Source organism: Centroberyx gerrardi, chromosome 4, assembly GCF_048128805.1.
Source record: "Centroberyx gerrardi isolate f3 chromosome 4, fCenGer3.hap1.cur.20231027, whole genome shotgun sequence".
NCBI classification, from domain to species: domain Eukaryota; kingdom Metazoa; phylum Chordata; class Actinopteri; order Beryciformes; family Berycidae; genus Centroberyx; species Centroberyx gerrardi.
Window position 1 is genome coordinate 10640786 of NC_136000.1, and position 15215 is coordinate 10656000.

Sequence of the window (15215 nt, forward strand, 5' to 3'; positions counted from 1 at the left end):
TTATATTTATTATCTTTCAAACTGATATTATGAGTGGGGAAATGAATAGTTTATCAGCGCACATTGACGTTCATAATCATCGTCTTTTCAACAAGAATGATACACGTGAAAAAAAGAGTAAGGGAGACATCACAAGAGAATAAATTAAACTGATAACATAAGTCTGAGGATCTAATGAGGTAACCATTGTCCATGTGATATAAAAGCGTACACACATAATTATAGCAGACCAAACTAGGACATCTTCCATTTTGCTGCCTATAGTAGTATAGACTGTCAGAATAGGTTTCTGTCTGTATCTCAACATATGAAATATCAAGGCACTACTGTAGCTGTAATACTGTTGTGATACAATAAAATCCGCATGACCACCGTGTCATGACTGTAGAAATACTCTTCTGATATAGGCACCAAAATAGTTTACGATAAGAAAATTCAATTAGGAAAACGCAAAATGTAGCGAGCACCATGTCATTTAAGTTGCAGTTGCAGAGTTTGCATTCTGTTTTAAAAGATCTGCATTGTTATTGGAATCGGTGCCATTTTAGAGACCTTTAAAAAGACTGTTTTTACAAAAATATATAAATAAAAAACAACTGCAATGGAACAGAAGCCGTCAAGATTTGCTCGGCGGTCGTCATGGCTGATCGGGTACCATTTCTTCGTCCGCCTCTTGAATCCCAAGATCAGTCATGTTCAACATCTATCTCGACTAGAAGGTTCTGGTGTTACAGCTTGCTCCGCCATCTTACCAGAAAAAAAAAAAAAATTCAAGATCGCCATGCACAAGACAAACTACCTTGATATCTGCAAAAGGTGAGCCCTCCAAGGCCTTTACATAATGTGGCCTTGTTTTCAACCTTTTCTGCAGTTATGTAGTTCATAGCCTCAAGGGTCATAAGGTCACGGAGAGGGTTTGTGGACATCAAAAGAGACTGCTGGTTCCTCCTGCTCTACGCTGTCAATCACAATACTCGGATGTGTCTCTTGGGTTTCCGTAGAAACAGGTGAGGTTGAGTTAGTAGAGGGCGTCGTCCCAAAGTGCGGCCCGTCTACCGACAGAAGCATGGGCGTTCCCGATCGTTTCAGCGTGTCGCTCATGGTTATGTGCACCTCCTCCGGCGTCACGCCCATCTCCTTGCTGTACTCCGACGGCGACTTCCTCTTGATCCTCTCGTAGGTCTTGTCCTGGCTCTCCGGGAAGGTCTCGCTGTCCTGGAAGCGCCCGAGCAGCCAGATAAAGAACCCGAAGAGGACGAACGCCGCCAAGCTCGGGATGAAGGCCAGGCACTTGACGTCCAGGCTGGCTCCTATGTAGCGGCTGTGGAGGAACATGTCCCGCTCCACGTAAGTCAGGTTGGTGCCGGGGTTGACGTTGGTGGAGCGCCACTCGTAGGTGAGCGTGCTGCGGTTGAACTCGCTGAGCGTCTCCGGCTCCTCCACCGTGAAGATCTTCTCGCCGGGTCCCACATACTGACCGTACTCGTAGGGCTTGTAGAAGATCTGGTTCTTCCACATGTTCAGGTCCAAAATCAGCACCAGGAAGATGATACCGTAGTTGAACCACTTACCTGTACGGAGATATACATGACTGCCGTTAGTTTACAGATCAAACTAGGCTACCGGTGACAGCACAAAAGGAAGAGACACTTCCGGTACAGGCAATTAAACAGACAGGCAGACTGGCATACAATGCAAGCCTACTCCAAAATGAGATTTAAGGGGGGGGGGGGGGGGGGGGGGGGGGGAGTGAGTCAGACAGACACATATTCTGTCACATTAATTCATCAGAAATTCCTCTCACTCTGTATTCCTCATGTATTGAGACGCATTTGCAGGTGCTAGTTCCTCCACAGTATCTCCTAACAAGATCACTACATTACCGTGAGACAGCCATCTCCCCAGGTTGACTGATAGCAGGGCAGATGGCTCTCCGGGTATAGGTGACACCGCTCCCTTCCTCTCCCCGAGATATGCTGTTAATAAGCTTTTAGTTAAACCAATCACGTCGCGCCGGAGCCATTTCCATAATGCTTAATGGATATGCAATGCATTAGGGTTAACAACCTTGCGCGAATCAGTGAACGTTTGAACAGCTTAACATTTACCACAGGAACATTCGTTTTGCCTCCCCTTGATGGTTGTGACTGGCCGTGTGCACGCCGCGGAACGAAATGGAGAAACCAAGAGGATGGTATTAAATGGGAAATAGACTCTCTTGCTGAGAATATGTTTATAGACAGCGAGAGGTGGAGATGTGTCTCGCTCAACACAGGTGCTTATATGAGGAAGCGGAAGCACAATTACAGCGGTGAAGACACCTGTGTGCCACATCAGCAACAAAAGTGCAACCATCAAACTCTTCCCCCAGTAAACAGAGAAAAACTAGGGTGTGTCTATAGTGCGTCTAAAGTTAACGTCTCCCTTGTGGATATTTTCACTTCTTTCTGCAACTTAATCGATCATGATTATAAGAGTGTTGAGTTTACTCCATTAAAGAGTAATAATGAAAGCAGAGGGATTGCTGTCATGGACCGGATGAACTCATATAACAGTGAGATGACCCCGTTCTTTGTGTGCAGCAGCTGTGCCGGTGCCTGCACATACCTGTGATGTGAATGTGGTACTCCTCTTTAAAGACCCGCTTGCAGACGGGAAGCTTGACCTTCACCTGCGTGGTCGACATTCCTGGCAGGTTCATATCCAGGTCGCCCATGAAGTGAGGGAACTCCCAGTCCTGGAAAGTGGGCAGGCATGAACACACACACACACACACACACACATTTTGTATGAGAAATAGGATTTACTTGCTTGCATGTAAGGCACACTCAGAATCACACAAACACACATGAATACACACCTGTCAACACAAGTATGCACTATTCACACCCTTCTCAAACCACACACACACACACACACACAGACACACACACACACACACACACACGCAAAGTTAGCATGGCATTTTCTGAGCAGCAGCAATAGTTTCAACTGAAGAAAATTAAAACTCATTAAAATAAATGCGTTGAATGATGGAATGGGGAAATTACAAATCTCAGCCATATGCTTAAATGGATGTTGAGCACAGTACTTGCTCATATAAACTCATATTACATCTCTGTGGAATTTCTCATAGACTCACTGGAGGTCAAACATGGTGTTGGGAGCTGTAGCTACAGTACAGTGTGTGTTTACAGGCTTGTGGAGTATAGTAGTGCACACTGGGATTTCAACACGTCAAAACACATCAGCGGGCACCCCAAACTGACATTTAGAAGCTGCCTGTGGTGTGACTTTGGTCTTTTTGCTAGTATGCTGTTATATTTGGTACCCACTGGCTTCTGCAAAAGGCAGTCACCACTCTTCCTGAGGTCTGCACACAGAACAACAAAGAGACAACGTGACGCATAAATGAAATAAAGACACACAGTGGTGGCAAGAGTACTGATGCTGCATATTTCACTCACATATCGATTCTGTTAATTCAGTTGAAGAGTGCATGTCTGGTAAATCACTCCGGTAACAGTAGAAGAATAGCTCTCTAAAAGGATAGCACACTAAAAAGTTTTTAAGCACTCTGTGACTAAAATTGTCCCCCCAAATATTAACTGACATCTTCTTTTTGGCATGTTCCTTGCAAATAATGGAATGGGTCATTATCAGGCATAGCTTTAGGGCAAGTCCCTTTCTAACATCTGGTACCGGAGATGGTTCCTTCGATTAAAAAAAGCTAATGTCTTTTATTGGGGGTAAATGCCAGAATTGCTATATTTTACTGTAAATAATAGATGGATCGATCTAATTCTCCTCACTACTGTTAGAAGTAAAAGTACTGATTTTTTAAAGGACTCAAAAAGCTAGCGTTACTCAAAAAATCTACTCAAGTACAGTAACTAAAGTAATCGTGATTAATGGTTACCTTGCAAGTCTGAAAACACAATCACAGAATGGTAAACACACAGGTAAGACTACCTGTGTAGAGAGGAACATTGTCTAAAATGATTTAAAGTTGTTTCTTTCTGCTGAACTGACTTAATCATCTAGGTTTCCCCTTGGTTCCTGTTATTTCCACAGAGCGTTTTAAGGCATGCAATTACCACATGTCTGAATTCACCATATCCTCATGTGATCCAGAACTTCCCATGCCAATATCCATGGACTGCATAACCAAGTGGGGATGGCCCCCTTGATATTAATTAAGGCCTCCACTCCTCTGCCATAGTTATCTACTCCTATAGCACTAACAGGCATGACATTTAAGCCATACACTCCCTTCCGCAAGATGAGAAACAGTGGGGATATACATACATGTGCATACCAGTGTGTCCTCTACATATGTAAATGTGTATGCGCAGACACACACACACACACACACACACACACACACACACACACACACACACACAGGATCTATAATTCTGGCATTCAACTGAACTCATAATGAAATTCTCTTTGGCAAAGAAAGTAATAAAGCACAATTATGCACAAACAATATGAAAAAAAAAAAAAAAAAAAAAACCCTGAAAAACTGCTGGGAGGCAAATCCAGCCAGGTCACTAATTGGGGCATTAATTAGTTTGAGAACAAAAACTCCTGTCTTTTCTCATGGAGGTGAGAGATTAACTATGGCACCCAGCGCCCCTAGATGGAGGTGAATGAAGCCATTCGGAGAGCCGAGGTGGATAACTTTTTATTGACTAACTCTGGTGGAGTGGAGGGACGGCCCAGTGCAAGGGCTCTGTAGCGGCGTAGGCTAACTCAACTCATAAATAACGGTAGTAAACATGCTTGCTGTACACTGCGTGGAAAATGAGAAGGGCCCATCGTAAACAAATCCCTGTGAGAGGGAACTGATATACGGCCGAGCGAGAGTGAGTCGTGGGTCCAGACTGGCCCGGGAAGTCAAACGGAGATGTCAAAATACGGAGCGTGCACTTCATGTCACATCAGCTCCGCGGCTGCAGATGGGAGGTGACGGGCGCAGGAAACCGAATAAGCTGGTCTCAGCCAGACACCGGCATCACGTAGGCTGAGCTCCTTCTAAATCTGCATAATCACGATTACCTGGTGAATGAATGAGAGAAATACCACTATGTGAAGTAATTACTGGCCGGAGCAGCTGGGGAAAACCTCCTTAAAATAATGAATTGTTTCAATAAATAAGGAATCTATTTTGGTGGTACAGTTACTTTATCACGTATTACCATGGGAATTATAACAGTGTCCTTGCCAGGCTTCTGTGGAGTGGTGTATTTGTTACTGTGCTTCCATGCAATAGCAGCCTTTTAGTAATTAACATAATCAACAGAGTAGAAACGTACATTTAGGGGATACTAAATATTAGCCTTGCAACTTGTCCTCTAATATCCACCAACAAGGCCTAATGAAATATGTTCATTAAGCATTTGGAGGAGCTGTGTTGAATTAGGCTCCCATTCAAACCACATACATGATTGGCCTGCGGTTCTGGCTCCTGGCTAGTGGCTTGAGAGAATCTCCCTCCCTCTCTCTCCCTCTCTCTCCTTGATACACAGTTATGTGTTTTTTGCCCAGACAAACACATTTGCATATTCATGAGCTACTGACACAAGCTTTATTGATGTATACTCTCCTGTGGGAGGGAGGACATTGGGTGGAAAAAAAGGGGGAAAAAGAAAGTGAGAAAAACTCCAATCTTATGAGTCATCATTAAAAAAATAAACTAGGTTCGCAGGGGAGTAGGAGGAGAGGGTGAGTTCATGGCTGAGGTCTGGGAAAGAGGGATGAAGGGACAGAGGGACGAAAGGATGGGAGACATAAAGGAGTAAACAACAGTTTGTGTGTGTGTTTGTGTGCGTGTGTGTGTGTGTCCATGCCAACTGAGAGTGATCAAACGCCCCCCTCCCTGCTCTGTGCCGCAGTGCCCCATTGACGAAAGAGGGAGGGAGGGGGGAATGGAACTGGCAAGACGGGTAGTGGGGTACGCCAAGAGACGTCCCAGCTCCCTTTTTTAATTGGCCACTGGGGAGCGGGCTACCTGCATGACAATGAGAAGGTCAAAGACCAAGATGAAGGAGGCCAGGAAGGCTCTGGAGACCTCATCGCTGGGCAGGAAGCCTCGGTTCAGGTTGTCCCAGCTGATCCAGTCGGTACTGATGACCAGAACCACCACTGACGTCAGAGAGATCAGCACCGTCCTGCAGGGGAGGAGAGGAGAGGAGAGGAGAGGAGAGGAGGAAGGAGAGGAGAGGAGAGGAGAGGAGGAGAGAGGAGAGGAGAGGAGAGGAGGAAGGAGAGGAGAGGAGAGGAGAGGAGAAAGGAGAGGAGAGGAGGAGAAAGGAGAGGAGAGGAGAGGAGAGGAGAGGAGAGGAGGAAGGAGAGGAGAGGACAGGAGGAGAGAGGAGAGGAGAGGAGAAAGGAGAGAGGAGGAGAGGAGAGGAGAGATCTATGAATGCCACACATTAGGGTTTCTACAAAATACCAGAGCTTAAAAAAAACCTATATGAATAAAATTTCTAATTTTCAAACTAGCTGAGATGCACTTGATAAATGCTGGAAGACAAACAGCCCCACTTACTCACCCACATCACCTGCAAGAAAAGATAAATCAAGCACTCTTCAAATTCTTTCAAGTACTCCATAATGTATAGAACAACTATTTTACCCGGGTTTGAAAAATGGCCATTTATAAAGCTCCCAGGAAGATGAATGTGCATAAAGGAAAACTGTGTGTGTGTGTGTGTGTTTGTTGTAGTCACGATACAATGCACAACCCTACCACATACATATTTTCATGTATTTACATATTTAAGCTATGTAAATTGGGCCAAATAATCTGATTTCCCTGCATGCAATGATTGCTGTTATTTTTCTCAATTCTTTCACATTGTATTTTTTTTGATCTCACATTGCTGTAATTCTGCATTCACTCTGTTTACTGGAAAATTTCTCAGCCATCTGAAGAGAGGCACAGAGGCAAAGGCTAGTATTTTTCTCCACTGTGTATTTGTCTCAATGTCACCCACTGATTACTGTGCTGTTGTGTGCATTCTCACACCCCACAACGGCTGGCTGCATTGCAGATAGTGAATGCCAACTCATATCCCATTTCAACAGTTAGGAGATACATTTTGAGGGTATTTAATATTCCACAGCGGGATTCTTCTCCTCAACATGGCTGACTTTTGGCACTGTCGTTTACAATTTGCCAGGACTCTTCAACGCATATCGACAAGATATACCCAACAACACATTCATCAATCATATTTCGACCACTGAATTTCAGATGATAGCTCGTCAAATCCGACATTGATTCTGACAGTGCAGTCGAGGCATCCATCAATAAGACAAAAGGTTGCAGAAAAAGTCACAGAACCGCTCATCTGCTTGCATTCTAATAGATGGTAAATCAATTCTGCGAAAGGAAATGTTAAACACAACGGGAAAACTGTCTTTGAAGTTTGAGATGTCTGCGTTTTGAGCCTCTCTGTGTACATATCAAACAGATCTCAAACTGTTTCAACCGCATCCCCGGCTTTGCATGACCTTCACATTACACTATAACCCTAAAATGAACCGGTGGAGGAGCATTCCACATCCTGTTTGACTGACAGCTCTGAACCTCTTTGGTGAATGAACACCACTGGGACCATGCACTAGTGGTGTAATGCATCTCAGCGAGCGACGGTTTTACTTGGCTGTCTAGTAATGGCCGTATCAGACATGCTTTGCAGCATTTGTTTAGCAGTTATTTAAGGGTCACGGCTTGTGATATGTGAAGTAGAAAGCAGGACTATGGCTGGCCCTGCGACCTTGCTGTGTCCATTGATTTTCCCCCCTGTTCTCCTAATTAAAGGTGCTGACACTGAGTGAGGGAAGATTAACACAGCTATTGACTGTGTGTAACCCCGCAAAGGGCTGGAGAGAACACATAACACACACACACACACACACACACGTATGACGTATGCACACACGCACGCACGCATCCAGCCTTGTAGGAATATATAATAGCTTTAGCAAGCTGGGAGGTAGAGCAGCTGCACTGGAATCTCACAATAGATGCAAAGCTGTGCACAGACACACACAACTGTGCACATCTACATATACGTACATACCAGAAGAGGACGATCCTGTTGTTGCCTTGCTTCCAGAACCTTCTGGGAGCTTTGCCCCAGTCTGGGTAGTGCTGATCCTGGAGCATCATGTCCGTCACCTGCAGGTGGTGCAGGTAAATGCATATGAATTTACACTTGGAGGGTAAACCCTAAAAGAGTTTAACCACCTTTTCAAACAGATATAAATCTTCATGATATATATTAGTATACATTACAGTAGGTAGTATCAGACATATACGCAATGTGAAAATAGGGTGTTTCAAGAAAAAAATATATGTATTAACAAATTGGAATAAAGCTAAATGGCACAGCAAAACACCAGAACATAAGAGAAGTCTTTGTTAGTGAATATTGAAAAATGATAGAATACACATCATCTATGATTAAATCGAAATTAGTCTGTGATTACATTCCACAAATATTGGCTTGTGTTTCATTATTAATGGTGTGACTGTACCTGTCTTGTCATTGCCTGTGGTTAAAAGTAATTGAATAACATAATCAGTTGTTGATAATGCTTTCATCTTGTCGACCCTACAGTATGTGATCCTGTCGATCATTAAAAGTAATCGAGAGTAGATTTTCTTTGATGGGTACAGACTTGTAACAGAGGGGATTTTAATACATGGCTATGAAAATCCGCACTTTTTTTGTGGGGATCCGCCTCAGAGGCAAGGTCAAATCGTCAATAAGGCGCCACACTGCAGAGACTGTAGCTCGTGTTGGAAAAAGGATTTGAATCAGGCAATCGGTGAGTTTTTTCTAGCATTGCAGCGTTGCAAAAACAGCCACTTCCTGTCCGCTCATCTAGTGAAGACACATTGCAAATCTGCTGCGCGGAGGAGACACAGAGGTCGTCTTCAAAGTGCCTTGTTGAATTAATCGAATGTAAAAAACCTTGTGAGTAATTTCTGGAATCAGCACTTTGCCTTGCCTGGCCTAACTCTCTCTCTCTCTCTCTCTCTCTCTTCTCTCTCTCTCTCCATCACTGTCTCCCTGACTCACCTTCTCGCTCTCCACTCTTCCCCTCTCCCTTCTCCCTCACACTTCTACATTTCCCTTTCCCCTTCACCTCTGTTTCTAACTCCTTACCTCTCTCCTCCCCTCTCCTTCCTCCCCTCCCACCCTCTCGCTTTCTCTGCAGTATGTACTGTAGAATACTAATGTGAGCGGTGAGGGAGCTTGTCAAGTTGTCTCCGCTGTGTGCATGCTGGTGTCAGAGCCCCACCTCTCCCACCACAGGTAGTCCACTCCCGCTGGAGCTCTCCTCTTCTCTTTATGTTGACAAATGAACAGGCATGGGCAGGAGAGGAGGCAGGCTTCTCATCCAATCTACTCTGTACCCTCACTGTGCATCCCTTGTTTCCTCTGGCCGCCCTTATATCGCTACCGTATGTGCTACCCTAAGGATTTGGGAGCATATTGAACTGGATCGACATGTAGGGCTATTACTCTATACCTTGCCATATAGTTGAGGGGATACAACTGACCTGGGATCAGATAATGAGGGTGTGAATGACCTCTACACAGTCTATCTGGGATAGGTTTTATATGTACCAAGATAAGGATTTTGTCTTGTAATTAAAATGAAGACTTGAGGTCTGGAAAGAAATTGCTCATTTAATCCATGACAATTTTTAACTACTAGTAGCAAGGTTGGGGTCATTCATGAATTTAATTGAGAATGGATGGTAAATTCCAATTCAATTACTGGAGTTGGAATTGGAATTAGAATTGCACCCAGCTCTAAGGAAACTGAATTGGAATTCAATTAGAATGACAGGAAACAGAATTGAATTCCATTAAATTCCATGAAATTCCACTTCTAAGAGAGGTTGTCTTGTATTGATAATATATAACACTATGTGTAATCTCAGATATGTCAGATAAACTTTAATTAAACTTAAACTTAAATTAAATTAAACTTCCTGAAATTCCAATTCAATTCCAATTTTGTTTCCTGTAGTTTTTGTTGTTGTTGTTGTGTTTTTCAAATTTCAGTTCCAATTCCAAGTCCTCAGTTGAATTGGAATTGATGAGTTCATTCCTAAATTGACCCCCACCTTGACCAGTAAAATTTGAAACTCCATCTCATAAATGGACACTTGGTATGTGACAAAGTGTCTATTTATATCAATGCACACATGACAAGCAATCATGAGGATACAAAAAACAGCTGGGCTCTCACCATCCAAGCGGTGACAAAGTCTCCCATCCACGTCCCTACTGCAGCAATCTTCATAAAACTCTCATTCCTGATGCCCATGTACTCTGTCACCATGTGAGGCCTGCAAGAGAGTGCGAGACCGAGGGAGAAAAGGACACAGAGAGTGTGTGTTTGTTACGAGGGCAGTGGACGGTAGAAAAGGAAAGGAGGCAGGAAGACTGACGGAAAGAGTCAACAGAGGGAGAGAGTCAGTGGAGGGCGAAAGAGAAAACGGTCACCGCCGCTAAGTGTCATGATGCTAGGTGTCAGAGTCAATCAATATCAATCTGATCCTGCGAAAACAGTGTGCGATGACTCTACCTGCCATAAAGCCCCGAGGATTGTAAACAATTTACGCCGGCGCCATTGAATTTATGCAACGACAGCGCTCTCATTCGGTCCTTATCTGCCTCCCTAATGTTTGGCAAATTATCCATTTGTTTGGCAAATTTGTCTCATGTCTAGGTGATTTCAAATCAGCACTGCCACAACAATGAGATGTCTCCCTTTGATGCAACAGAGCTGGGCGAGCGCAGTTAGCTACACCGCAGCTGCGTCAAGCGAAGCACAGACCAGACCAAGACACACCATTAGAGAAACAATCTTGCATACAATAGTATTTGATGAAAAATGACATGCTTTCTTTGGAGTCCTAGTTATGCCTTGGTCTCTTTAGAGTAGGTGAGGATGAGAGGCTTTTGTTCAGCACTCCCCCCCCCAAACCCCCCACCCCACCCCCACACCCACCCAACACACACACACACACACACACACACACACATCACTCCATTCTCTCCAGGTAATAGCACAGGGAGGGAGGAAAAGTGGGTCAGTCGCCTCCTATATGGGACTAGAGCCGGGGAGAGAGGAGGAGAAGAAAGGGGAGTGAGAAGGCCTGTTTGATCTCCTGGCAGCCTGCGTCTTAGAGGCTGAGCGGAGCAGGTGGGCACCCATCGCCTCCCCCCCCCCCCCTCCCTTCAGCCCCCTCTCACCCCCCACAGGTCACACTCATGAATATAATAGATGGCGATGGATAGGGCTCTGGCTGTGCTTTCAAGGGGTCGTATTTGAAGTCAATGGCTCCATTCGTCTTTGTTTTCCCCGGTCATTTTCTGGCCGCCAGCAAACGCCAATAAAATTGTTTTGTATTGCACAGAGGGAAACCTGGAAAACCTACCATACAACCTTGCCAACGTATAGTTTATTTTCCATATTTCCCCTTGAAGGTTTTTATATTACATTTTAGTTGATTGTAATATGCATTAAGAGTTCCAATCTGTGGGCTGTTCACTTTGAAAATGAGACTTAGTCAGACAAGACCAAACAATCTCTTGAAAAGCAGTGGAGGATAATCCTATTATGCTATTAGCCAACTTAGGCAGCTTTAATAGGTGTTCATCTTTAATTCATGCTAATTGTTTCTCTCTTTTCACATTAACTCTTATTAGTCCAGAATAGAAAAGCATAATAGATGCTCACAGGCAATCCAGAACAATCATGATTAGTTGTGGCAAGCCGGTGACCCACAATACCAATTGTTTTCAAGTGGCTATATACTATAATTGTGGGAGAAATACTTGAGAGAAATGCCCTTCCCTGGAAGGGAAGATTATAAATCATATTTTATCAATGCAGCATGTATTTAACGGCTTTGACAGGACTTTATTGATGAAAACGTGCAGTACCACAGGTGACGTATTGCCTCGCTCAAGCCCGCAAATAAAATGGCCTTGATTGGAATGGCGATTTATATCTGCATTAAGTCAGTTAGACATTCAGTGGCTTGGCACTGCTCCAGTTACCAAGGAGATCCCATTGGGAGTCGTTTGCCCGCAGCGAAATTCTAATCGATACTTCTGGAAATGCTGTCTGGCTCCACATGCTAGGCTTTAAATCTAAAAAAAAACCACCCTGCCGCCAACCCCTGCCCTGCTCACATATTTAATTGAGCAAATGTTACCCCTGTTCTGAAAGGGAGGGATTTCTGCTTTTTATTTTTTTTTTTTGCAGAGCACCTATGATGAGTTTGGGGACTCTTTGCACTGCATGATCAGAGGCAGCACTCTCTGACTTATTCATGCTGACTGAAAATTTAATGGCCTTTAGAGCCGGATGACCTAATGAGAGGATTCAGTGCAGTGGAACATCAGTACAGTAGCACCATGAATAATCAGCCCCAAAATGGCTCCTGTGGCTCAAGCATAGAGCCAGTCACAGTGTCAATGCCAGCGCCACGGCTCAGCCAGCTTTAACCCTCTGTGGAATGTTATCAGGTTTCCCACACTCGTTCAGTCATAATATTCAAGGACATTTCAATGCCTTTCAAAGTCTTGCTCTGTCTAATTCAAGGGGAAAAAATGCTGCATTAGAGTTTGGATGTTACATTGATTTACAATAACCAATACATAAAGTCCACTTTAACTGTTGGATTAAAGTGATAATCTGCAGTTTGGTAGTGTCCAGTACTGCTACGTCCTTTTCCTTGAATTTTCTTTTGATGAAGTTTGATTTTCTGTAGGTGGCGCTTTTCTGTGTCTGTTCAGCCACGGTGGCTATCGTTGCACACGCTAATTACCCAGTTCTTCTTCCATTTATTCCAAACAAATCGCTGTTGCTGCTTCCGGTAATGCAAAACTCATCACTTAGGATTTTTACCTTGAAAGACCTACCAGACCTTGGGTGTTTAGTACAGCAAATATAAAAGCTTTTATGAACTGGGTATAGGTTGAGTCACTACTGTGTTATATCAATTGGAAATAGAGAGTAGCAAAACCTAATTTTATTTACATGAAAACATCACGGGTTATTACTTTAAATGTGAAAACACTGCTGCTACACCAAACGTGATGCTATGCAAAACAAGAGGGCTCTCAGCACTGCATTATGTTAGTGCTGGAATGGGAGAAGTCTGGGCGGGTGGCCCTGTCTAGACATTTTATTTATATTTGAAGCACCTGTAAAAGCCATTCCCCTGAAATTTTGAGCGTCCCATTTCATCAATAATATACACTGCAACACAGTGCCAATTAACACTTTTGCAATGTCGTACTTCGCCATAAGCCAAGCACTTTCTAGACCTCCATACATTCATCAATTTTTAAAAAACATTTATGGCTCAATTTTATTTTATTTTTTTTATCAAAGTCGCAACTTTCAAGGATTTCCAAGGCCCATGGGAGCGTTGATAATTAGGGGTTTAAAACAGCATGCTGAGAGAGCACTCACTCCTCTGAGTCATCAAATACCTGCAAGCCTCATTCCTCCTCATCTTTTCACTGTCCACTTGGAGGTACAGTATATGCCTCCATACTGGGTTTTGTCAGCTTGTTTTCTCTGTCAGACAGCCAGTGATTTAGTGACGGTGGTGATTGAGTGACCTCTTCTGCCCTATAAAGGCTGGACTCATTCAGAACATTATATTGGGTCCTTGGCTGCCTCCGCATTGAAATGCATTGCCTGTCTCCCCCCTTCTGCACTACAGTACCCAACAACGTATTTACAGTATACAGCACTGAGCAGCAGTAGTTACCAGAGCGCATAAAGCTGTCAATACGGACCCTCTTCACTATCACTATGCCATCTCCCAAGGCAACTTAAAACCTCAATCTCAATTCATCACTCAGCACAGAATCAGCCCACGTATTGTATTAAACTGGCTGGAGATTGAGTCCTTTAGCCCCTTATCATTCCCCAGGCTCAGGAGGGAGTGAATAACCATCGGGCAGTATCCCGGACAGCACTGTATGGCCCTCTATTCCAGCTTTCCATTAAAACGGCAAGGTCCAAAATGAAGTCTCCTTGTGCAAGTACCTTATAAATCTCTTTGTCCCTTTTCATTTTCACACATACTGTATATGCGCACACAGGCACTCAAATACACATACACACACACACACACATAATAATTTCAGACAAGTGGTAAGAAAATTAATTGCTCCAAAAACAGATACAGATTGAAAAAGTCGTTTTTTTTGTTTTCTTGAAAATAAAATTTGTTCTGCACTGCGTGTGGTATTTAGAAATGTCAGGACAAGTTTTATGAATCAGTTGTAATGGAAAATTGGCTACACAACATTAATCAGAGTTTATGCAGCAAGGCAACGCAACATGCAAAACCGCTAGGCATCCAAACAATGATATTCAAATGTTATCAAAGACATTAATGGCTGATGTGAAACATAATGAAGAGGTGGTGGAGGTGGTGTGGATGCGTGCACACACACACACACACACACACACTCACAAACACATACACACACATACACAAACAAGCAATCCATCTCAGCTGCCGCACACACCCACACCTCCTGCATCCTATATACTGTACATACATACATTCCCAGTGGACGCACACAGCTGTCAAGGTTATGATGTTTGCTGTTTACAATTGCCGCTGTCTCTCTCTAGATGACCTATGAAGAGGCAACCCCCCCCCCCCCCCCGTCCCAGAAAACAGCAGGACAAGGTGATCTGACAGGAAATGACTGATCTCACCGACTCTGATAGCACACTATCTGTTTCTGGAAAACTCTTTGAGACAAAAATGAGATCAGAAAGTGGGCATTACACCGACTTCACACTTAAAATTTGCTCAATTATGAGTCATTTGTGAGATTACAACTAAATGTGCATGTGTAGGAGTGTGAAAGACAAGGAGGTATGCTTAGAAAATGTCTGTGGGAGTGTGTGAATGAGAGCGAGGCAGAGTGAGAGAGGCAGAGATAGATCAATTAATCAAAATCGAAATTGCAATACATAATACGTATGTACTGCAATTTCCAAATCGCGACAGGTTTCAATTTGTGTCTCAAAGGCAAGCTTTTTCTGACAGCTTACTCAGCAAGGTATTCTGGTGTTGTTCTGAATACCTGGCCTGCAAATTGAGTGGCAAATCAGTATATATTCACACAGAG

At 43.7% G+C, this 15215-nt stretch overlaps 1 protein-coding gene across 1 annotated transcript in view; it reads right to left on the minus strand.

The window, feature by feature from the left end:
- Window positions 1–903: 903 nt before the first annotated feature.
- Window positions 904–15215, minus strand: part of tmem117 (transmembrane protein 117) — a 36010-nt gene continuing 21698 nt past the window's right edge. The window contains exons 3-7 of the mRNA XM_071897598.2: window positions 10285–10384; window positions 8097–8194; window positions 6017–6176; window positions 2608–2737; window positions 904–1571 (exon numbers count right to left, since the gene is read on the minus strand). Coding sequence (XP_071753699.1) covers window positions 904–1571; window positions 2608–2737; window positions 6017–6176; window positions 8097–8194; window positions 10285–10384 — 1156 coding nt within the window. The remainder of the gene's footprint in view (window positions 1572–2607; window positions 2738–6016; window positions 6177–8096; window positions 8195–10284; window positions 10385–15215) is intronic.